Source organism: Amblyomma maculatum, chromosome 1, assembly GCF_055883805.1.
Source record: "Amblyomma maculatum isolate TAMU_Amacu chromosome 1, ASM5588380v1, whole genome shotgun sequence".
Classification (NCBI taxonomy): domain Eukaryota; kingdom Metazoa; phylum Arthropoda; class Arachnida; order Ixodida; family Ixodidae; genus Amblyomma; species Amblyomma maculatum.
The window spans coordinates 325,832,030-325,855,676 of NC_139344.1; the positions used below are offsets into that span (position 1 = coordinate 325,832,030).

A 23,647-nucleotide genomic window follows, 5' to 3' on the forward strand; every position below is an offset into this window, starting at 1 on the left:
GTCTTGGCTACTGTGTAGGCTGCAAAGGCATCGTAGGCTATGGCTAAGACAGGTACAAATCTTAGACAAGACTAGACAAGGTCGCAAGGACCATCGGGATTCGGGCATCGGGTCCATCGTTAGGCAAGATGCAGTTATTAGCAAAGACGTTGCGCATATATTCATTTGTTCGTGCGTCGATGCGCTGAGGTGTTATCTGGTTGTTAGTGATTCTGGCTTATTTAGTGTACAAAATTTGGTGTGCTGACGCCAAACCCCGGCTTTCCAAGGCCACATGAAATTACACCTTGCATGCGCATGGTTTAGCTCCATTCGAAAGGAACCGGCACATGCGCGTTGTACTAACATCTCTGACGAACAGGATCAGTGTATCCGCTCGAAACTGGCTGCGCCGCTGTGCTTAGAGGGTGCTGGTCGCACGCGTGTTCCGAAAGCGCCGTCTTGCAAGTGTTTTCGTCTGATCTTGCAGGTTGTCCAGCACCACATCAATCGATGGCGGCAAGCCTGCTTGCAAGTTTTGCCCGTGCAGCGACGTCGCTGCTGACAGTGCAGTTGGAGACGCAGCTGCAGAGTGTGCGATGCAAATCAATGCGGGCGTCGCGTCGCATTCGAGGCTATCCGCGGCCGCTGCTGGATGGTGTGCCACGTCCCGAGCCACACAAGTACGGCTGGTTGCCCATACTTCCTGAAGATGGTGTGTACACCACCAAAAAGCTGCCCATACGCAAGCTGGGCGGCCGGGATCCAGTTACAGGTGGGCCATGCTGCTTAATCTCGACCGTTTGGTGCACTGTTGTTGTGGCTGTAGGAAGAAGGAAAATAAAATGCACGGGCCTGCTACTGGCTCTGTAGCAGAGCCACCTCCGCTGCCTCGTGCAGACAGAAAAGAAATTAGAGAAGAAAGAAAAGGAATAGGGAAAGAAAGACGCGCGCCGCAACAACAGCCGTCGTCCACCACCGAAACGGTGGCGGGTGTAATGACGGCCTACAACACAACCGTTTGGTGCGCTGCTAGAAAACCGGAGGTCTTAATTCAACATCGTTTACGGGTATACAGTTCCACTGTTGACAAGGCCTTGCCGAGGTGCCGCTTTCTGATGAACACTGTAATGGGTGCCACACGCTTTTCTGGTGAGCAGTATTATTCGTATTGCTGATGCCGCTTTTCATGTTGGAAATATAACTGTGGTAATGTGAAATTCAGTTGCATAACTTTCATGAAAAGTTGCAAGCGACAGAAAAAAATGGCAGTGGCTCAGCTCAGCTGTACCAGGATATATGTAGCGAGAGGTACGTTTCCCTGGCTGAGCTTGTTGTGGTCATTTATGCTTAGCAATGAGAGGCAGGGTATACACATCTCTTATTCATTTTGCTTGACAGAGACGAAGACTGCCTGATGATCTGTGAAGTAGCATGTAGCAGTCTCAATTTTGTCTATACAGTATTTCGATTTGGCAGAGTCTCCAAACGCAGTCACATACATTGGATTACTCACCGGCGTCAAGTCCATTTGGTACCACAGTCTCTTGCACACACTACACACATGTCCAAACGGATTGTTCACAGTCTTCTTCAAATGTCCGGGTACCAGATGCACTTTCGGAAACTCGAATGGAGTGATCTGTCACCCGACATATGCCTTACCTCTTCTGTTGGTTCCCGTTGACTGGACTCTTCTATAGGCCCCATCTCTGCAGCTATGCGCCGTGTATTATGCTCTGCAGTCTGGCACCACCGTTTGGCAAGCCGTTCCTCTCTCTGTTCGGGCGCCTCCTCTGCTCTCTTAGCCTTCTCACGCTCATTCTGTTTGCTGCTGCTATGCACTGTTTCTTGCGCTCTGCCAGTGGATGCATTTCAATGGAGGTGAAACGGAGAGGCGTCCTGTGCTGTGCGATGTCGGTGCACATTAAAGATCCCCAGGTGGCCGAAATTTCTGGAGCCCTCCACTACGGCTCCTCTTTTCTCTCCACTTTCTCTCCCACCTTCCTCCTTTTCCTTACAGGGCTGGTCAGGTGTCCACAGAGCAAGTGTGACAGATACTGCGCCTTTCCTTTCCTGTGAACCAATTTATTATTAATTGTGGTTGCTAGGCAATGGCACAAAAAGCAGTGTGACCACAGCACGGCCACTGCCACAGCGAAAATGCGACTTTGCACCCAATCTAGCTCTCGCTACAGAAAATAAGGGATCTTTGGGATAAATAAGATCATATGTGTAAGATTGGAAAAGTGCTTACCACAACAGAACATGCTGAGACCCTACGTCACAAGGGAAAAAATAAAATACCCGCTTGTGAAATATGTTGTTTCTACAGGGCACGTCGTAGTGAGAACCATAGGAGGAGGAATGAAGCGCTACTTTCGCTGGATTGATCACAAGCGGTTGCCAAACGAAGATGGCACCAAATTGGAGGAACGGGTTTACAAAGTACGGTACGATCCACTACGTTCGGCACGCCTTGCCCTTGTGGCTTCAGGTGACCACAAGCGCTGGCTGACAGCCACCGAGGGCATCAAGCCTGGTGACATCATCACAACATCGGGCGACATCCCACGTATCCCAGGTGCAGTTATTACGTGTGCTTGTGTGACCTTTGTAATATCTGGCACTTGACAGCATATTGGATAGTGTAACTTAAGCTCACCTGGCTTACTGTCTCTTGTTCTTCTTTTAAGCAAATTTGGCTATGTTGATCAGTGTGACAAAGACAGTACTAGCAATGCAAAATGAAATAGAGCAGTAGACTGGCTCACACAGGACCGGAAAGCATGCTCGCTTGTCCTTGTCCATTTTGCACCAACATTATTGCTTAAATCATGTGCCAGTTAAACCAGGAATCTAACATGTGTGTGTGTGTGTGTGTGTGTGTGTGTGTGTGTGTGTGTGTGTGTGTGTGTGTGTGTGTGTGTGTGTGTGTGTGTGTGTGTGTGTGCGTGTGTGCGTGTGTGCGTGTGTGAGTGAGTGAGAGGGGGGGGGGGGGCAGCTTTCTGTCTTGTATTGACAGTAACCTGACAAACGTCTTTGACGGCACCAAAGTTTTAAAGGTGTTTAGGTGTATGTCAATGACATTTTCTTTTAAATGAACAGGATTACATGAACTACCATAAATTGATGGATAAGCTGCTAGGTACTTTTAGACTCCATGGTAGAAGGCTAACCTTTATGAATGAGGTTCCAAGTGATAAGAGCCTTCAGTTCTTGGACACAAAAATTTTTCTTTCGGAGAAGCATCTGTGTTGGTTATATCGTCCCCGAGCTGCGAAAGATCTTGTGACGTATGGATCAGCACATTCGAAGATGATCAGAAGAGGTGTTGCAGCAATGTGCCTTGAGTCTGCGCTCATGAGGTCGTGCCGGCACAGAATGAGTGAGTTTCCTGGAACAACTGTCCCGCTTGGACAATGCGGGCTACCCCTGCACGATTCTGGCGGCGGTAAGTGAAACCCTCCTGCAGAAAATGAAAGGGAAAGTACGCAAAAGGGCCCCAAAGAATGGTACAAAGCCTGTAGTAGTGCCTTACATGCATAAGGTGGCACACAACTTGAAGAGAGTGGCTAAAAGGTACGGTGTGCCTACGGTGTTTTCAGCATTTTTAAAGTTAGGCCAACTCTGCTCTCGCACAGCAAAGGAGAGAACCAGGCCCAGTGGTCGTGCCAAGAAGCATGGCAAGCCCTACGCTAAATGTGCAAAAGGGGTTATTTCACTGACATGTGGAAAGGTCTACATTGGCCAAGCAGGTCGCAGCATTAATGATCATGCAGGGAAGCATGAATGCACGTTACAAGATGGGGAGTGTAGAATGAATTTAACTGAACACTGCCGAAAATCCAAATGCCGGCCGTGACTGAATGAAATAAAGATTGTTGGCAGGGGCAGCAACACCGTAATGCTTGAAGTAATGGAATCTTTTTGATAAGGAGCGTGCACAACTGCGTCAGCGATACGTCTCTTGTCTTAGAAGTGAATCTGCCTTGCTGAAATCTATTTTGTAGGGTGTGATAATGCGTCTTGTTTACCAGGCATGTTGTGGGTATATCTGTCGCGCATGTGCTTACATGTGCTATATTACATGTGCTTACATGTGCTATGTGTCAACTTCTCAGTAAACTAGGTGTTAGTTTGCGCTTGTACTGTCGTGTTTATCTTTCTTTGTGTCGTCTGTTGCACATAACCTTTCATGGCATTACAAGATTCATTGCGTAGACGTGTGTCTTGCTGTAAAATGGCTGCAAGTGCTGGCTGACGGCCACTGACGGCATTCAGCCTGGTAACGTCATAACAGAAATGTGCTGTCGTGTCTGCGATTGTTCTTTCTTTGGCCTTTCATGCTCCCACTATTACCACCTGCAGTGGTTCAGCTGCTCTATAGGTCCCATTGTGTGTATACTTCAATGCACGGAATTTGTGGATGTTCTTGGAAAATTTCTGTGCTCGGATGGACACCAAGGTCTGCTAGTGCAGATTCAAATGTTTATTTTGTGCTGCAGTTCAACCCAAGGATGGGGATGCCCACCCGCTGGGTGCCTTGCCGGTATCTACACTGGTGCACCACATTGAAAAGTACCCTGGCGAAGGAGGTACACTGTGTCGGGCTGCTGGTGCCTCCGCTCAGATCCTTCGCAAGGTAGGTGGCTGCACCTAGAGGAGTTGTTTTTAGCAGCAAGCAGATTTCCTCTTTGAGAGCAGCAGGGACTGGTATGGCACCCTCTCAGTTTTTCACAGCGATGCTAAAGCTACGGTGAGTGCAGAGGTGGCGTTCTGATGGTGTGGAATGTAGTTCCAGAATAAAATGGGCATATGAGCATATGGTATAACATGCTTTAGAGTGCACATTCATGAAACATTATTTCAAATCGAGCCTTAATGTATGCTCACATTCCGTGCATTCACCACTTTTGCCTTCGATAAAATTGCATGGCCAACATAGCAGCAAGCCTGAAAGCAGAGTATCTTGCTTCGGATTGAACTCGCCATTCTTACTGGGTTTTTCAATATGTTCATTAATCATCAGCAGTGCTTCAGGCTTTAGTTTAGCCTCAATTCACCTACAGCAGCTTCCATGAGCGCAAAATATGTATTTTTTATTTCAGTTCTCCCTCCTTCTTTAGGCTTTTTTAAGCCTAAAGAAGAAAACTGGTTTGTTCACAAAAATGGTTGTAGTCAATAAAATTATGGTGCCACTAGGCTGAAATTGTCGCCATGGCGTAGTGGTGCCCTGGTTAACGTGCCCGACTACTATGCCCAAAGGTGCAGTATTGAACCCCGGCTGCAGCGGCCATTTTTCAATGAAGGCAGAAAGCAAAGCGCCCATGTACTGTGCGATGTCAGTGCACGTTAAAGAACCCCATGTGGTCGAAATATCAAGAGCCCTCCACTACGGCATCTCTCATAGCCTGAGTCACTTTAGGACGTTAAACCCCACAAACCAAACCAAACCAAACATAGATCGAAGTAGATGTGGGTATGTGACAAGCAGCATAACATCGTGCAAAATGCACGATGTGATGTTAAAATAACATCAGTAAAAAAACTAGCAGGTGGACAAGAAAATGACAGAAAAGTGACAAATGGCAAAAAAAGCCAGAAAATGCACTTGACGAGTAAACATTCAAAACACAAGAGCTGCATGTGTGTGTGTGTCCCATGTGAATGTGCTACTTCATCATTAATGCCTATTATGCAATCCTCATGGAGGCTCCGAAAATTCCGACCACCTGGAGTATTGCAGTGCACGTTAAAGAACTCCAGGTGGTCGAAATTCCCGGAGTCTTCCACTGTGACGTCCGCCATAGCTTGAGTTGCTTTGTAACAATAAACCCTGTAAGCTAAACCAATTCATCATGTTCCGTAATCTGCACTGACTAGCCTAACTACAAACTGTTGTCTAGGCTATCAGTGTTGATTGTTTTACCTAGCAGGTGCAGAAGACCTTTTAAGATTGTGTTTATTTTAGAAAGTGTCAGAGAAGGCTTGCTGGCACTGCTGTACATTTTTTTTTTTTTAGAAAAAAGGGGGGGGGGGGGGGGGGCATGGAGTATGCGAAATGTCTAAAACATTTCCGTACTCGACTGCATTCCAAATTCTCATAAAATGTTTCAGCTTCTTTTATTAATTTATCTTGGCCAAGGTGCCACACTCGAAACACAATGTTTGCATGAAAAATGTTGCATGTTAAAATTTGAGCATTAGCAGTCTGAGAAAATTATTTTTATTGCTTTACTAATCATGCATAATTGAGCATGTGACAATCAGGCATCAAGCAGTGTGGTATCGAGCGCATCTCAAGACTGCTTTGAGGTGGTTGCTCATTTTTTGCTGCATTGGCAGCTGCATGACTCCAGATACACAGCTGTTCTTTCAGAATGCCACTGAGCTCTGGAATAAAACATGACACCGAAGACTGCTGCCCACTATTGCCTAAACTGTACTGCAAAATAATTCTAGTATCTAATGAAAATTTTAAACAGTGTTCACCTGCAGCATGCTTCACCAGCATATTCAGGATAAAACCTAATGGTGCTCTGAAATGTGGCTGTGTAGGTGCCGAAACTGTCAGAAAGGGTGAAAAAGTGCATAATGCCACAGTTTTTAAGGGACCATGAAATGATATTCACAAAGGCTAGAAAGATTGCACAAACGATTGGCACTAGCAAATGTGACCGCGCCGCAAAAAGTCTTAAGCTGGATTTACTAACATGTAAGAAATCAGTGATCGAAAGTAATCCTTGTCCTCTCTAGCCCCAGTTCAGCACATGCCGCAAGAAGAAAAAAAAATTAGCTGTGGTTTAACTAGTGGTTAAACCTGGAGTTACACGAGAGCTATCAGCATAACTACGCTTAGGTTCAGATAAAGACATGGCTTTTGCACATAGTTTACTTTACGGTTTCATCTTTATTTATGCCATAGGGGAATCACTTCACGTATGAGCACCCCTTGCCTCTCGTCGTTGACCATTCTCATTTGGGTGTAGAAGACTTCTAGTGGTGTGACATTGTCTTTATGTTGAACTCCGGGGCACACCGCCGTCACAACGTTCGAACGAACCTTCTGTCCTAGCTACTCGCTGTTACTGTTTGCCTCTGCCAACTACCGAGTTATCTATCTTCTTCTTTTTCTTCTTCTTCTTTTCCTTCTTTCTTTGCTCTTCGGACAAGCACGGCAAAATGGCGAGACTGTGGCCAGTGTAGCTCTCGCTACAAAAAAACTAAAGGATCGCCACCGCACCCTCTCCCATCCACATCACTTGGGCGTGCCCAAATGAGGAGCCTCACCCAGTCTATCCACTTTACATCAGTAATAGACCAAGAGTAGCTAAAAATGCACAGTGGTGTGTCAGCCTAATTGGTTGCGAGGAAAATTCCTTTAATTTCTAAATTATAGGGTCTGCACAGAGGTTCTTAATTTGACTCAGATATCACAAAGTCCTTTTCTACAGATTTGTTGCATTGTAATATGACTCCGTAATCTTTCAGTGTCCCTCAAGCATACCATGGGGAAGTTGGGAGAGTTGGATGCGAACTCATCTGGTCAGGGACAATCATATTGGAACCTGAAAATGCTCGCAGTGGCTTCTGAAATGATAATGGCACCAGATGCTGTATTGTTACCTTGGCTTTGCATGTTCATTAACTGATTTTAGCCTTTGCTCTTATTGCAGGTGGAAGAGAGAGTGATTATACAGCTGCCATCTAAGCTGCAAGTGTCGCTGAGCGAACGGTGCATGGCAGTGGTTGGGCAGGCTTCAAATGCGCAGCGTCGGGAGACTTTTTACCCAATTGGTAGCCCCAACAGGTTGCGTCGTCTGGGTCGTCGACCACGCTCTGGCTTCTGGCATCGTAAAGATGGCTACTGTGGGCGGAAGATTCGTCCCCCACCACCTGTCAAGGTGTACCCACTGCAGAGGCCTACAATGCAATAAATGTCATGCCTTTGCTGTGTCTTCAGTTCACAAAAACTGATTAAAAATCATTTAGTAACAAGCTGCACCTGTCAGCACATCATTAGGCAGTTGTTCACATAGAAAAATGCTGGTGGCAAGTGCTAATGGTGGTGTGCTGACAAGCACAGCTTGTTCTGGACACCTCTCGTCATTATGTATAACTTGACCTTATGTAGCTTTGACAAGGTCACTTTAAAGTTGCTTCAGTCAATGACATTAGACGGACTTCATCCATGTGAGAAGCTTGCACTTCATTTTGTCTTTGTGCATCTTTGAGAATAGGCTCGTATCAGCTCGTTAAGTTCTGCGGCGTGTGCAAGCAGGTGGCGAAGTAGAGAGAGTAAGGGAAAAAGTGTTAGACGATGGTGGGTGACAATGGACATTTGTCATTTCTGACAGCAACCCCTAACCACCTCTCCAATTCTCTCTACCCCACCGCATGCCTAGCCTGGACAATGAACAACCCACTGCCTATGGCACAGCCGCATTCCATACAATGGCCGCATTCCGCATGGCCGCATACAATGGCTGCATTCCTGTGTAACGGGGGATCTCTGTTTCTTGGGGAGGGGAAGGGGGATAGAGAACCACTATTAATTGTTCATTGTCGTAAGAAATAATTTTGTCGTGAATAAAAGTATCACCACCACAACGAAACGGGAGGAGGGATCACTGAAGCATAGGAATGTGCATCTGAAGAGTGGTTACCACAGGAACAATGCGAGAGTGGATAGCTTGGAAAGAGGAACTTATTCAAGAGCGGAAGAAACTCTAGCAAGTCCCTCAGACTATGTGGCCTTGCAAGAAGAAAAAATGCAGAACATGTCAACAAAGCAGCTTGCTGTATGTCATAGAGCAATTAATGCTAAAGCATTCGTGTTGTACACTACTCACCTCCAATTACAATTTTTTTTTCTGCGCTCTAGACAGCTATTCGTAGACTGCTTAAATGCAAAAAAAAAAAAAAAAAAAAAAAAAAAGGCTATTCAACCTCTTTACAATAGCTGGATGCACATACCTATATGCTGGCAAATGGATAATGTGCACCCATATTTTTGCATGTAGAGTACTACTGAATGTCAAATCATTCAGTATATTTTGATCTTTTCCTATTAGGTCTAGCTGCTTGGTGTTGTGTATTTTTACAAGTGTGTATATGTGTGCACTTAATGCAGAGCATTTTTGTCAGCAAATAAATAATTTGAAAAATTGAGCTTCATTTAGTCAGCTGCTTCATGTAATATCATTATAGCAGTTCTCATTCTATGCAAGATCTCTTGTGCATTAGAATTGAGAATTGTTGGGTATATGCCATATTTAATGTCTTTTTGCACAGTTTGGTACAGTCTGTAGTGCTGTTTATTCATTATGTCACCGTACCAACTCGCCCAGATGTCTCTTCTATTACTAACTTTGTCCAGGATGGTAGTTCCAAAAGTTGGTCCGCTTTCTATGCATTGTCGCAGGTGCAGTAAGACAGAGCTCAGCTAGTTGGTGCAATATTCTCAAACGCACTGTGCAACGGACAAGCAAGTAGACGTGGAAAGCACTGACTGTCCACAGTGTAATTTATTGGAGCAATAGCGTGTGTAACCAATACACACATATATCAAATTGCAGAAAGAACTCTAACGCATGTAGAAACATTTGCACCAAAATTACGACCTCAAAGAGTATGTACTGCCTTTGCATTCATAGACGTAAGCAGTTCTAAGTGTCTATGCTAAATTTTTGCTTTACATTACTTTTATTTTTTATATATCTATGTCTGTAATAGTGTCCCTCCATCTCTCCCCTATTTACATTTTCTTGTCACCGCCCACCCCGTAATCCTTTTCTTTCCTGGCTGCTTTGATCGGTGAACTTGTACGGGCTTCATCCACGCAATGGCTTAAATGAAACTTTTATTGCAAGTTTTCCTCTCTGTCGTCATGGTGGTGGAAGTGGTTTAGGTTCCTAAATAAAATCGAAGGGAAACGAATGCTGCAGCTGGAGTAAATACAGGGACAGATAGAGGTACTGAGGGGAACTATAGCAAGAAAGTTGTTGTTGTGGCTGTAGGAAGAAGGAAAAGCCACCTCCGCTGCCTCGTGCGGACAGAAGAGAAAACAGAGAAGAAAGAAAAAGATAAGAAAGACGCGCGCCGCAACAGCCGTCGTCCACCTCCGAAGCGGTGGTGGGTGCAATGATGGCCTACAACAGGTAATAATTCGGCGGTGGCAGGCTAGCCCCCGCCGCAAGCGGCGTTGAATTACCTGTCCCAGCCCCATCAGTGCTAGGAACAGAGGAGAGCTTTAACATCGAGGCTTTAACACTCTAGTGTACTACACTGGTACAATATTAGACAATATGCGAAACTGTTTGGTTGTTTCGGTTTCCGGAAATAAAGCGTTCAGCACGGCATTACTTCTTTTGTTTTTTTTGCGCTCTGTGCTGCAACTTTTGGTTGGTTGGTTTGTGGGGTTTAACGTCCCAAAGCGACTCGGGCTATGAGAGATGCCGTAGTGGAGGACCATAGCCTCCTCTGGAGGACTCCGGAAATTTCTACCACCTGTGGTTCTTTAACGTGCACTGACATCGCACAGCACACGGACGCCACTCCGTTTCGCCTCCATCGAAATGCAGCCGCCGAGGCCGGGATTCGATCCCGCTTCCTTAGGCACAGTAGTCGGGCGCCTGTGCCCAAGTTTAGAGCCCGGCCTAGAAGTACCTACCCAAGTGTCGGGTGTGTGCGTGCGTGCGTGCGTGCATGCATAACTTTATTAAGATGCCGGCAAACAACGCGTCGTGACGCTGGACAAGCGTCGACCCGTGGTTCCTACTCTCAGTTACATGCATAAAAAAAATGGCTTTCCGATCGAAGAAAAGTATGGTTATAGATAGTTACAGTGCCTATAGCATGCTAGATAGTATGGTTTTACGGGTTAATTTTGTTGCGACGTCTATCGTTAAAATAAAAATCTGTACACATAGCAAACCTTGAAGCTTTCTTTTTTTTTTTTTAAATGCAAAACCTTTAGCAATAAAATAGTGGAACAGATGCAGAGTGCAACTCGGAGAGAAATTTGGTCAAAAGTAAAAATATAAATTGACCACGCCGCGCCGCCATCTGCGCTGCGCTGTAGCAGCCAACGTTTTTAGATTAGGTCCGCACCTTACTCTAAAACCTAAATCTAAAACCCTAATCTAAAAACGTTGGCTGTAGCTGCGCCAAGGTATATATACCTTGGCTGCGCGAAGAGGATTGCGTGAGTGTAAGTTTCCCAACTGGTATGATACAAGCGATACAAGTCAGAGGTTGGCGCTGTTGGCGCTCCTATGTTCAATGTGCATTTGGGGCATATGGAAGTTACGCAACGATTTTCGATCCAATCTTCGCGGTAGTAACAGTAGGACAGTAGCGCAGTTCAGTAGAACAGCCGGACTCGAGCGGCGGTGGCGGCGTGGACACAGGTAGCACGCTCGAAACTACACCGTGCTCGAAACACGACTGTGCTGTGTTGACTGTGTTCCTGAATCTACCAATTTTCATTGTATCGTAGCAGCAGCACCTCTGCGTCAGTGAAACGGGTATGTTTTTTTGGGTGAAAGGGTACAAAACTGCGGCCGAATCACGCGTATGGTGTGAACAGCACTTGTATATATATGCTCAAGCGTTCTTTTTGACTTTTCCAAACAGTCCTTGTATCGGCCACACCATCGGTACTTGTTTTACCAGCCGCATGTTTGGTGCATGCGGCTGGTAAAAGGTCCTCTCAAAAAGGCCCGTCAAATGATTGTCACCCGTGATTGTGCGCGCACAGCGACGCGGGAGATTCAGTCGCAGCGAGCTCGCTCACGTGCGGCGGCTATCGACACAGGGATTTGAGGATAATTGTAATGGGCAGCAAAGCATTATTTTTGGTCAGTGTGAGATAGAAGCATAGCTGTCCGTTCTTGTTTTCTTTTTGTTTCGGTTACTCATCGCGCTAATAGCTGTTGCACATGATCCCACGCACACTGCTTGCGGGTACCTGTGCACCCTGTAGGATGCGATAAGACCAAACTAGGTACGGAGAAATCGTATTAAAATTGGTCTCACGGCCTGTCAGGTGCGCGCGCTACTGAAGACAGCCTTCCGGTAAGTTTGCCCTGCTGGAGGCAACGTTTCATAGCTAACGAGCATCCCATCTGATCGAGGTTTGCATCGGCGTGCACTAGTACAGTGAACTATAATATTTACTACTAGCACTGGGAGATAGCCAAAATATATTTTCAGATATGTTGACGATTGTGGTACGGTGTTAATGCGCGGTTTGTATCTCGTATTATAGGTTTTTTTTGTTTTTCTTTTGCAGCAGGGTAAAGCGCTGAAAAAGAAAAAAAAAAAGAAACTCAACTTATTACGCTTCTATAGCCAGACAAACAGCAGATACCCCTTCTGAACTGCGTCGCCGTCAAACACACTGCTCACCATACTAGCTGCTGAAATGTATTCCTCATATGTAAAACATTCTGCTTTCGCATTCTTTATGAAGAAACCTCGAAAACCAGAGAGCTTTGGGCTGGCATAAATACTTGCATTACATAGCACTGCTTGTTCTGGCTTACCTTGATGTGTAATACTATGGAATATTTTCAGCACTACTGTACACACTTCACATCCCAAAGCATTGTAAGAACCCCTTCTAGGTTTGGATATTTCTAAACAGGCAAAGTGCACAAATTAGGAACATGCAATTAACTGTGTGAAATAGCGGCTACGCACTGTGAAACTGGGGGAGTATAAACCAAAAGCCCACTCGCACTGCCTCCGAATGTAGTCAATTTTCCTTCTTTTGTGCACGACGCAATTAGCGCATCCACATCATGTAAACTGCATAGAGAATTTATCGCGCATATTTGCAAAACAAATGCACTTGCATATTAGATGCACCCATGGAATTAAAATTTGTAAAATTATCGACCGCAGTGCAAATTTTACAGGAGGTGAATGCAATTGTGAATGAATTATGAATAGTGAGATTTTAAGTTCTGAATCAATGCATTGGCTGTCAGGCACTCCATATTGAAGGCAAGCAAATATAACGGTTGGTCCTGTATAACCATAATCCATGCTTTTATGAGCAGTGGACATCGCAAAAAGCTGAAGCAAATGAAAAGGACTGTACCCACGTGGTACATGTAACATATGGGCAGCATGTAATACATAAAAGAGATATGTGTGCTCGCAGTGCCGACAGCGCTTTGTAGATGGCATGAAATTGGTAATCCTCTCAATGCCCTTATGCTGTGGCACAATTTATACCTGCATATCTAGAATATGTTACAACTTCAGGTTCAGAGAACATCAAAATGGCGATTTTTGGGGGTTGTGCACTGTTCAGCCTGTGGAGGTGGTCCCATGAATAACAAGGCAATCATTCACTGCAGGTTCGGGGACAAAAACCATGTGAAACATGTGAATGCCTTCTATCCACCCGAGTAAAAAAAAGAGCTTTGGTTCCTTCATGGTGCAAAACGAGTGGAGATTGTAGCGGCACAGTTTAGAATTGAATCCCGATTACGCAACCTGTAAGGTAAAAAATCAGTGGTTGTTCACAAAATGAGACAAGGCTGTGCGGAATGCCTCTTTGGAGGCATGTGCCTCCATTCTTTCAGTCACAGTTCAGTTCAGTCGTTCAGTCGTGTCCGACTCTTCGTGACCCTATGGACCATGTCACGCCACGCTTTCCGGTCTCTCACTATCTTCCTAACATCAGTCACATTTGGCTGCAAAGACGACATCATGAAACTATGATGGCGATAGCAAACGTGCTTTGCCCAGAAGCCTTTGCGTTTATAGCTAGCAGTGTGAAAAACAAAAACAGCATTTTTAGTTGCGTTCATATCTTTTTTCATCTATCACTGCCATTTACAAGTATGGTTGTCCCAAGTGATGGGTGATATACTCCTCTGGAACCTGGATGGGATGCATTAAAATCTGCCAGTTATCATTGCAGTCAAGTTCTAGCACATTCTAGTGAACTAGTAAGTACTACCTTAGGACTCTTGTATTAGGCAACACACAAAATATATGTAATGCCTTCCAGTCTACGTACACATTCATCTGGGTCCGAAAGCCATTACTGCACATTAAAATAACTATAGAAACTTCAATACTTCACGAAATAATTTGAGACTCTTAGAAGACATTGCAATTTTGCCATATGATGGTACCAGTCCTAACCAGCATCCATTTTTATTGCCATTCCTGCCGCTAAGACATGTGAATTCACTGCATCCGAACTCCGCGGTGTTGAAAAGATATAAATGGAGTGAAAATTAATTGTAAAGCAGAGCAGCAGTCCAACCAATTGCAGGCAGCCTAATATCTGTTGCCAAAAAATGGCATTGCAAGCTGCTCAGTGTAATATGCCGATCCTTTAAGCCGGTGAGCCCCGCTGTGGTGCTGCCACTGAGTGGTTAGGACGCTCGACTGCTGGGCCCAAGGATGCGGGATGGAATTCTGGCAGCGGCGGCCGCTTTTCAATGGAGGCGAAAAGCAAGGCGCCCGTGTGCTGTGCGATGTCAGTGCACATCAAAGAATCCAAGGTAGTCGAAATTTCTGAAGCCTTCCACTACGGCATGTCTCATAGCCCGAGTCACTTTGGGACTTTAAAACCCCATAAACCAAACCACAACCTTGGAGCTGTTGAAAATACTGTTAGGATTTCATTTCTCCTGTCAGTCAACACAACCTACACTGTACTAACAGAAATTAAGAAATCAACAATTGATTTGCATCGCGAAGACTTTAAAAGTTCTTAATTGCCTCTTGTAATAAATAAAATTCCTCTGTAAAATTTACCATTGCTTTGGTGTCAATTGGAAAAGATTTGTCATTTCAAAAACCCCACTGACAACGTGCCTTGTTAACTCTGTCCAATTAGTTGTGCTCCATGGCGCGTATGTGAATTTCGTGCAGGCCAATTCTGCGATTCAGAGTGCCTTAGAAACGGACTGGCCCCATCACAGGATGCCTTGGGACCCCAGTAGAAGCCACCACGTGGTGCCTGATGCTATTCCCATACCACACAGCAGGCGCCACGAGGTAATCAGAGACCTCCGCCATTCTACCAGGGAAGGCAGTGACACACCTGAGACACACTCGCACAAAGCTGGGTCAGCTGGAAAGAGGAATGCCAGTACAATGACAGACCCACAGCAGAGGAAGCCTCCAAACCACAACACATCAGTGCCCTCAAACTCAAACTGTTCCAAGAACAAGGTGCCCTTGGAAAATGTGCCAAGAGAAAGGCCGCGGAGCTCGAGTGAATGAGGTATGGTTTAATTTGAAAATTACTGCAACAAAAAAAATAACCAATGCGAGACATTTTTACGTCAGATGTCGAAAAGACCATCGTGGTTTAAGTGGCAGCGGCCACTGTCCCAGCACGCCAGCTGCCTTGCACGCCCACAACGTGGTCGCGAGAAGGCACAGAGGCAACCACAGTGAACGCTGGCTATGCTTTGCCTCAGCTGGCAGGGGTGGCCACTGCGGCTGGTACTCCACGCACCCTTCCACCTGCATGGACAAGAGACGGTTGCTTTGCTGTTCAAACTACCTCATACTCGGCAAAATGCAGTGACATTAACCTCGCTGCGTCAAGTCAAGGATGTTATTACCGATGAAAGCAAGAGACCCCCTCCGCATACCCTCAATGGGCCACTTTTTCGGAGGCAACGAAACTCAAGGATGGCTACTCAACAACTTGATCGCATTCATATGCCAGCTGATACTCCGTGCAAAGACCGAGTGAACATGAACGAGCTAGAATCATCGATCAAGAACAACATACAACCCCCTAAGACTGCTATTAGTGATGTTCCGAACAAGGAAGTTTGATTTAAAACTTTGACATGATTTCAGCGATGCTGCTTGTGCGCTTATGGCATTATGTTGTTTTAATGTGTGTTAGTTCCTAGGTGGACTTTGTGGTACAAACAACTCACATATACATAACCAGACTAAGGTCTGCTAATTCCCTTGGTACTTTACAAAGCAGTGCCTTGAAACAACTGTACAAAGCTAGCATGAAATGTACAAGAAGTTATTTTAGCAGGAAAGGCCTCCCGAGTGACAGGTCACAAGAAATAAACGGCTTTGTTCAGTACCACTCAACAATGTTGCTGCATCCATTTCTGCTGAAGTCCTTTACATCATGTGTGATTTTGTATGAGAGAATAAGGGTTTTTACGTTACTAACAAAACTATGCAGTGGCATGCCTCGCTACAGTTCACCGCCATCATCCTCATTGTCAAAAGCAGCAGCAGCCCAAATATAATGAAAGACAAAGACTTCTTTTTTAAATCCATCCTTCCAAGTCACCTTGTCCTTTACCAGCTGCGGTCACCACGTTCCCACAAACTTCCTAGCCTCACTCACCCACCCGATTCTCTGCCACACTTCTATGCTTGCATCGTCTTGGAATCCATTCAGTTACCATAAAAGGTGATCGGTTGCGTTGCCTTCACATTAACATGCCCTGCACATGCCCATTTCTACTTGATTTCAAGTTCAATAGGATATCATAACTCATGTTTGTTCCTGCTCCCACTCTGCTCTCTTCGCGTCTCCTAATGTTACACCTATCGTTTATATCCCCATAGCTGGCTGCATTGTCCTAAATTTAAGTTAAAAAAGGTTAGCCACCACATTTCTGTCTCATAGGTGAGTACAAGTACTATACAGCTGTTACATCGCCGCGAACCACTGAAATTTTTATTTGTTGTTTTTTAACAGCCGCCGATATGTGGCCTTATCATAGTGACCGTAAAGTATGTAACTATCTCGTGCCCTTTGTTCCCATGCGGTGTTTTGAGACTCAACGTTTTTATTACCGCCCACAAGCACACCAGGTAGTTCAAAGACAGCAACTGTCACCGCTGCCGAGTTGCTTTCTGCGGGCACAAGTCAGCCCCAAAAAAGGTAATTTCAGTGCTACTACGCCCATCTTTTTTTTTTGTGCCCACAGCACTGTCACCACCATGTGACAATATGTATGCCATCCTCTTGGGGGATACTGGTAAACTGCTATTCATGATGAGCAAGTACTTGCAGCCACTACCTGTCCAAGAAGGCTGTATTCTTTTACCACTTCCAACATTGCACTGTACAAACTGCAGTTCCCTTCCGAGACTGCTAAAGGTTAGTTTTTTTGCATATCAATCTTTAAACTTGCCATTTGCATTGCCTATCAGCTCTTCCATCATGATTTGCAATTCAACCCCAGAGTCCTCCGCAAATCATGGATTAATAAGGTGCATTAATGTAGCAGCATTAAAAGCCCCATTCTGAAGAAAACTTGGCATCGGTGTTGTCTCGAGCGAAAAATCATGAGCATATGCCTATGGCAGGTGTCATGGTCAGTCAGACTGGTCGGCCGGTTGTGTGGCATAGCAAGGCTACACATGGCCAAGTCGGCAGTGGCTGTCAACCTGGCTAGAAGAGCCTTTGAGATGGGAAGGTGGGATCAAAGTTGACATCGTGAACCTTGGTCCTCGTGTCAGACATGCTACCCCTAGGTCCTACAGGCAAGTTCGCACAGCTTGGTTAAAGTGGGGATTTTTATCTGCTTCGAATAGTCTTTCAAATAATGCAGTCGTTCATGGCTGCATGCTAACGAGCATTTGCGTGATAATACAGCACATATTGTTATAGTGTGTAGCCGAGATGCCATAAGACAACAAGGATGTTTGGGTGCTGTGTTGAACGATGACAATGACGCTGAAGTTGGAGCTGTTTTGTTGGTGTGTGTGCACTGGTCTTTCAGTGGTGTTCCTGGCTTTGGAATGTGACTTGCCACTCGGGAACGCCCCATAACAATATTATAAAGGATTATTGACAAAGCAAGTAGCTTACTTGCTAAGTGCATGTATGCAGGCGAGGACTGCGACAGGAGCTGAAGACTGGAGGATTAACACTGTGGCATCACATCACTGAAGTGTTGCACCAAATTTTCTTCATTAACCTCGCACTCCAAATCACAGAGGGTGATTCCATGCAAGATTGAACAAATGATGGCTGATCAACTTTCAAATTTATTTCAAATTTGTATACATTGTGTGGGGACTGGAATAATATGATATGCAATTAGTTCTGCTTCCAAAATTTTTTTTGAGGCACCAGAAATTAATAATGATGAAGAGGTGGAGAGCAGCTTTTGCATCCTCTGGTGTTCTGGCCAGCTTTGGTTATGAATCACACAAAATATATTAGAGTTAGGTAGCTAAAGTTGGTTTGACCAAATATATGCAGGTTTTTATTTGTGTTTTTATTTTTGTTTTTTCTGGATCTAAGTGTTTTTATAAAATTTGTCAGAATCGACACGGGAACCTTTTCTTGTCTACTTTGCAGGTCCTTATCTTGAAAAATGCTTGTGACAGGGCAGCAGTATTTACTATGTGTTACATTCAATGCAAACTTGTCTGTCAAAATGGTACAGCTCATATTTATATAACTTTTCAATAGATACGAACGCGTTAATTTAAAGGAAAAGCACTGAACAATGGAAAACTCTGTCAAGGATATATTTTTTTAATTTTGTGCACTTATTCTTCCCTACATTAGCATTTACAATATTTAAAAACGTATTGCGTAATTTTGTTGCACTAGTAGTTATGGCCCATCAAATGAGACCCTTACCCAAGGATTAAAAATTGTTGTAGATCTGACTTTTTGTCCATTAATTCTATAGAATGCAGGCGGGATTGGATTTCAGCTTCTTTAAAAAAAAAAGAAAGAAAGAAAGAAAGGGCCAGCAGTAGTGTGATGATGTCAGCTGAACGTCAATTTCGAGACGATTTGGTCACTAAAGTGGGCACAAGTACGGGGCTACAGAAGAGGCATGTACGCACCTCAAATGCTCATTTTAAGAGATGGTGCAGTGAGAGCTGATTTTCACATCCTCAGTCTGACACTGTTCGGAACAGTAACACTTCTCTGGTAGCCGCCAACGTATGCGCACTGGAGCTTCACTATTCTATCCACCCTTTGTTTGCACTGCAATCAGATGCTGATAATACAGCAGCAGTGGAAGCAAGATCAAACCGCTATCAGGGAGCTGTGAGTGCTTGCTTCACGCATGCGGGCAACAGCCGCTGCTGCCAGAGAAACTGCGCTGCACCAGTTGCCATCGCTGAAAAGCATGAATGTGGAACTCCAATGGCAAAGCAAGATATCAAATGTCAAAGGAAACAAAAGCAAAACTATCGGTAACTGGATGCGCTTGCCTACGTCAGATGACAGCAGGCAAACAGCCTGAACTGGGCTATTTGCCACATATCCCGATGTTCACACTTCATTTGATGCCGATAGTCATAGGCACGCACAGAGTTCTCCATCATCAGTGAGAGCAAAGTTTCACTGCAGTTTCACATTGCGCTGCTTTTGAGGTTTGGCGCAGTCTGGCGCAAGGGTGACATCACTCAACTAGCATGCTAGCAAAGCTTAAACTGTATCTCTCTCTCCGTCCCTGTGTATTTTGCAGTTCAACATCACCTGGGACCCTTTTTGAGAGGAAGCCTCAGTGGGCTGGTAATGGACAGAGCAACAATGTGCTAACAAAGATACAACACAGACAGTGTACCCTGGCTGCCAGCTGGTCCACCTGGCGCAGCTGGGCGGCCAGTGCATGCAGAGCCCCATGGGCTGTCCGGAGCTCGTCACGCAGGTGCCGGATGCTGCAGAGGTCACGACCCAGTTGTAGGTCCTCGGGCTTCTGGCTCAAGTGTTGCCTCAGGTGGCTCACAGACACCTCCAGGTGGCCTAGGTGCTGGCGCACCGTCGACACCACGGACACTGCAGTGGGGCACCTGCACAGCACCACAAGACCTGGCACCATCATTCGTGCATCTATTGGTCCTTAAGGCTTTCTTTCATTTCTTGGCATTGCATTCCCATCTTCATTTGCACTCAAAAATGCGCAGCTCTCTTCGTTCACGCAAGGAAGAGGACCATTAAGTGTTGAAATCTCAGGGCGGTAATACTACACCCAGGCTGCTGATAAATGAAGTCAAAAAAGCCAGTTGTTAGCACAACTCCTGTCCAGCCACCCGGGGGTCTTTCATCAACAGTCCTTTAGTGGCATTAAGTGACAAGAAAACAGGATATCTCACCTTCCACGTGACAGATTTTATCTTTTGGCTGCATTTGTCCGAGAAATGAGTTCCTGTGCCCGTTCCTTTATTCAAAAAACAATTTTCATTGTTTTTTTTTTTTTCTTTCAGTCAGTTTCTGCTTCTTTCTACTTTCTGAGAAACGAGACACATGATTAGAAGTGTCCCCTTTACGCTGTAGTCATGAAAACTGTCGCCCGATTATTATTGCCTTAAATGTATATATCTGTCAATAACACAGTCTGATTTCTGCCGAAAGTCATAGTTCTGTGTGGCCTGTAGCTTAAGTGAAAACAAAAAACATAGGAGCCCTGAAACATCTCTCTGGTGATAATGGGGCACATCTTAAAATCATATACCCACCTCAAGAGCAATGTCTAGACTTGCAATAATATTGAGGGAATATCTATCCTCCAAAGTTCCCTCAACACCAGACAGACCGCATTCACTTTCATTCAACTTTCCCCCCAGAAAGCAATGCCCTGGCTGCAAATGGGGTGATTGCCATGCACCACAAGTTGCATTCCATAACCACCACCTCGAGGAATGTCACACAGGCTTGATTACAGCAAAAATCAAACGTTGTGAAAAGCCAACAACAGCTTACTATATGGTTGGCTGAGACTCGCTATTCTCTATCTCTGCATTTCATTAAAGCACTACCAGAGCTACGATGAGTGCAGAGGCGATGGTCTGTCACTGCGGAACGCCAGTAAACAGTGGCCTTAAAGCGTCAGATGACATGTTTCAAAGCGTGCATTTGCGAAGCGCTATTTCCTAATCGAACCTTAATGTATACTAGACATATAAGCTATTTCTCGAATTTAGCATTCGTAATTATTGCGCATGCTGAAATGACATTTTCAACACTGCAGCGTGCTTTGAAGTAGGCCGCCTCGCTACACAGTCAACTGGTCTTTGTTACTAGATTTTGGGGTTTGTTCACTGGCCATAAGTGGTGTATCCAGTGTTCGTTTGGCCCCATATCACCTACAGCCACATTCACAAGTATTAAATTGCCTTTATTTTTTATTTCGGATGATGGTTTTGCCTCTCTCAGGTGTCGGCCTAGTGACAAAATGGTTTGCAGTTCTGAAAACTAGATGGCGCCACTAGGCTGTAGTTGCGACCAAGGCTTCGATTGTGTATGATGACCTAAAATTGTGGACGTGACAAAGAAACGTTACTCAAGAGCATATTCTAAAACTTACGAACGTTTCTTCAATGTTTGGCACGTAGACAGAACTTATTTCTACACATTTAAAGCCACATTTGCATATGCCGAGAGGAGACGATGTGCAGATGAAGTGGCGCGGTAAAGTACACTTAAAGATCCCTCGTGATTGCAGGGGTGGAAGCAGGCTTGGGCATTTTGGAGCAGCTTTGGAGATATAAAACGAGAGTATTGTAGCATATAAATTATGTTTTGGAGCATGTTTCTTGGCTCAACTGCTTTTATTAACGACAATTTTCACTTCCTGACTTAGACATCCTATTTGAATGCTTCCTATTCAAAATTCAATGATTTGCCGACTATGCACGCATCTCTGACAAGCGATGACAAATAGTCGAAAAACACGTACAGATCCTTAAAGTTACACAAATGACCTGAGCAACAATTTGGAAGAGGCTGGCAGCAAATGGAATGCTTGCTTCTACACTTCATTCATCATAACCATCATCGTCAGCCTGACTATATCCACTGCGGGGCAAGGCCTCTCCCATGTTCCTCCAATTAACCCGGTCCTGTGCTAGCTGCATCCACTGGACCCTTGCGAACTTCTTAACCTCATCTGCCCACCTAACTTTCTGCCGCCCCCTGCTACGCTTTCCTTCCCTTGAAATTCAGTTTGTTACCCTAAGCGACCATCAGTTATTTTCTCTTCGCACTACATGTCCTGCCCATGCCCATTTCTTCTTCTTCATTTCTACTAGAATGTCAGTAACTTGAGTTATTTCTCTGACCCACCCTGCAAGTTTCCTATCACTTAATGTTACCCCTACTATTTTTCATTCCATAGCCCTCCGCGTTGTTTTCAACTTCAGTAGAACACTCTTCGTTAGCCTCCACGTTTCAACTCCATAGGTGAGTGCAGGTAAGATGCAACTGTTGTGTACTTTCTTCCTGAGCGATACCGGTAAGCTGCTAGTCATAATCTGCGAGTGCTTGCCAAATGCGCTCCATCCCAATCTTATTCTTTTTGTTATTTCCTTTTCCTGGTCCGGATCTGCGGTTACTACCTGTCTTAAGTAGACATATTCGCCTACTACTTCCAGTTCTTCGCTACCTAATGTAAACGGCTGTTCCTTCCCGAGGCTGTTGAACATTACCAATGTCTTCTGCATATTGATTTTCAAGCCTACCTTTTTGCTATTCCTGTCTAGGTAATTAATCATTCTTTGCAGTTCATACCTGAGGTTACTTAGCAAGGCAATGTCATCAACAAATCGCAGATTACTAAGGTATTCTCCATCAACCCTTATCCCTAACTGCTCCCATTCCAAACCTCTGAATACTTGCTATAAGCAAGCTGTTTATAGTACTGGGGAGATTGTGTCTCCTTGCCTAACACCTTTCATTATCGGAATTTTGTTACTTTCTTTATGCAGAACTATGGTTGCTGTACTGCCACTGTAAATATCTTCCAGTACTTTCACATAGAACTCATCTATGCCCCAATTTCGCAATACCTGCATGACTACCAATGTTTCTACTGAGTCAAATGCTTTTTTGTAATCTATGGATGCTGTGTATAAGGGCTGGTTATCTTCTGAGCATTTTTCTGTCACCTGATTGATGGTATGGGTATGATCGATAGTAAAGTACCCTTTCCGAAAACCTGCTTGCTCTTTTGCTTGGTTGCAGTCTAAGGTTGTCTCGATTCTATTAGCGATTGGTAAATACCTTATACGTAACAGACAGTAAGCTGATTGGTCTGTAATTTTTCAAGTCCTTAGCATCCCCTTTCTCATGAATTAAGATAATGTTTGCGTTCTTGCATGGTTCCGGTACCGTCGATGACACCAGGCACTGCGTAAACAAGGTGGCCAGTTTTTCTAGCACGATATCCCCCCTGTCCTTCAACAAATCTGCTGCTTCCCTACTGTTTTTCCCTACCGCCAATCTCATTATTGTCCTGACTTCTCTGGCTACTGTAGAGATCAGTATAGAACTTTTTGGCTACTTTGACCATATTTTCCATATTCGTGATGACATTGCCTGCCTTGTCCCTTAGCGCATACATCTGATTTTTGCCTATGCCCATTTCTTCATCGCTTTACAGATTCCCCCCTTCTTTACAGCATGCTCAATTTTCTCCATGTTATACTTCCTTACATTGGCCACTTAGCGCTTATTGATTACCTTTGATATCTCTGCCAATTCTATCTGGTCTCTTGGATTGGAAGCTGTAAGGGACCGACGGGCACCAGATTAGCGCGGGCCCCGATGGAACGCTGTAGCGAACGCACTCGTGACTACAAGCGGGTCGGGACAAGAACGCTCTGTTCTTTTCTTTCCTTTTTTTTTTTTTTTGTTGGATACACCGAGTTGAATGCGCTGTCTCAA

General features: G+C 44.8%; 2 protein-coding genes and 1 long non-coding RNA gene across 5 annotated transcripts in view; 2 read left to right on the forward strand and 1 right to left on the reverse strand.

Moving 5' to 3' along the window:
* The first annotated feature begins 31 nt into the window (after nucleotides 1-31).
* mRpL2 (mitochondrial ribosomal protein L2) lies at nucleotides 32-7,955 on the forward strand. Of its 2 annotated transcripts, none has more exons than XM_084585870.1 (5): nucleotides 32-123; nucleotides 470-754; nucleotides 2,315-2,563; nucleotides 4,488-4,624; nucleotides 7,659-7,955. In XM_084585870.1, the coding sequence occupies exons 2-5, from the start codon at nucleotides 493-495 to the stop codon at nucleotides 7,917-7,919; spliced, it is 909 nt and encodes a 302-aa protein (XP_084441996.1). In that variant the 5' UTR covers nucleotides 32-123; nucleotides 470-492; the 3' UTR covers nucleotides 7,920-7,955. The 2 variants fall into 2 exon arrangements, with proteins under 2 accessions (XP_084441996.1, XP_084442042.1); XM_084585916.1 differs by having other exon boundaries at nucleotides 85-202.
* Nucleotides 7,956-11,200: 3,245 nt separating this feature from the next.
* The window catches only part of LOC146207336 (uncharacterized), a 30,311-nt gene continuing 17,864 nt past the window's right edge, over nucleotides 11,201-23,647 (forward strand). For both annotated transcript variants that reach the window (XR_014702623.1, XR_014702637.1), the window contains exon 1: nucleotides 11,201-11,510. This is a non-coding gene — a long non-coding RNA (uncharacterized LOC146207336). The remainder of the gene's footprint in view (nucleotides 11,511-23,647) is intronic.
* The window catches only part of LOC146207337 (ankyrin repeat, SAM and basic leucine zipper domain-containing protein 1-like), a 46,267-nt gene continuing 37,848 nt past the window's right edge, over nucleotides 15,229-23,647 (reverse strand). The window contains exons 11-12 of the mRNA XM_084586048.1: nucleotides 19,551-19,776; nucleotides 15,229-15,486 (exon numbers count right to left, since the gene is read on the reverse strand). Of these exons, the coding sequence (XP_084442174.1) occupies nucleotides 15,298-15,486; nucleotides 19,551-19,776 (415 nt within the window). The 3' untranslated portion in view covers nucleotides 15,229-15,297. The remainder of the gene's footprint in view (nucleotides 15,487-19,550; nucleotides 19,777-23,647) is intronic.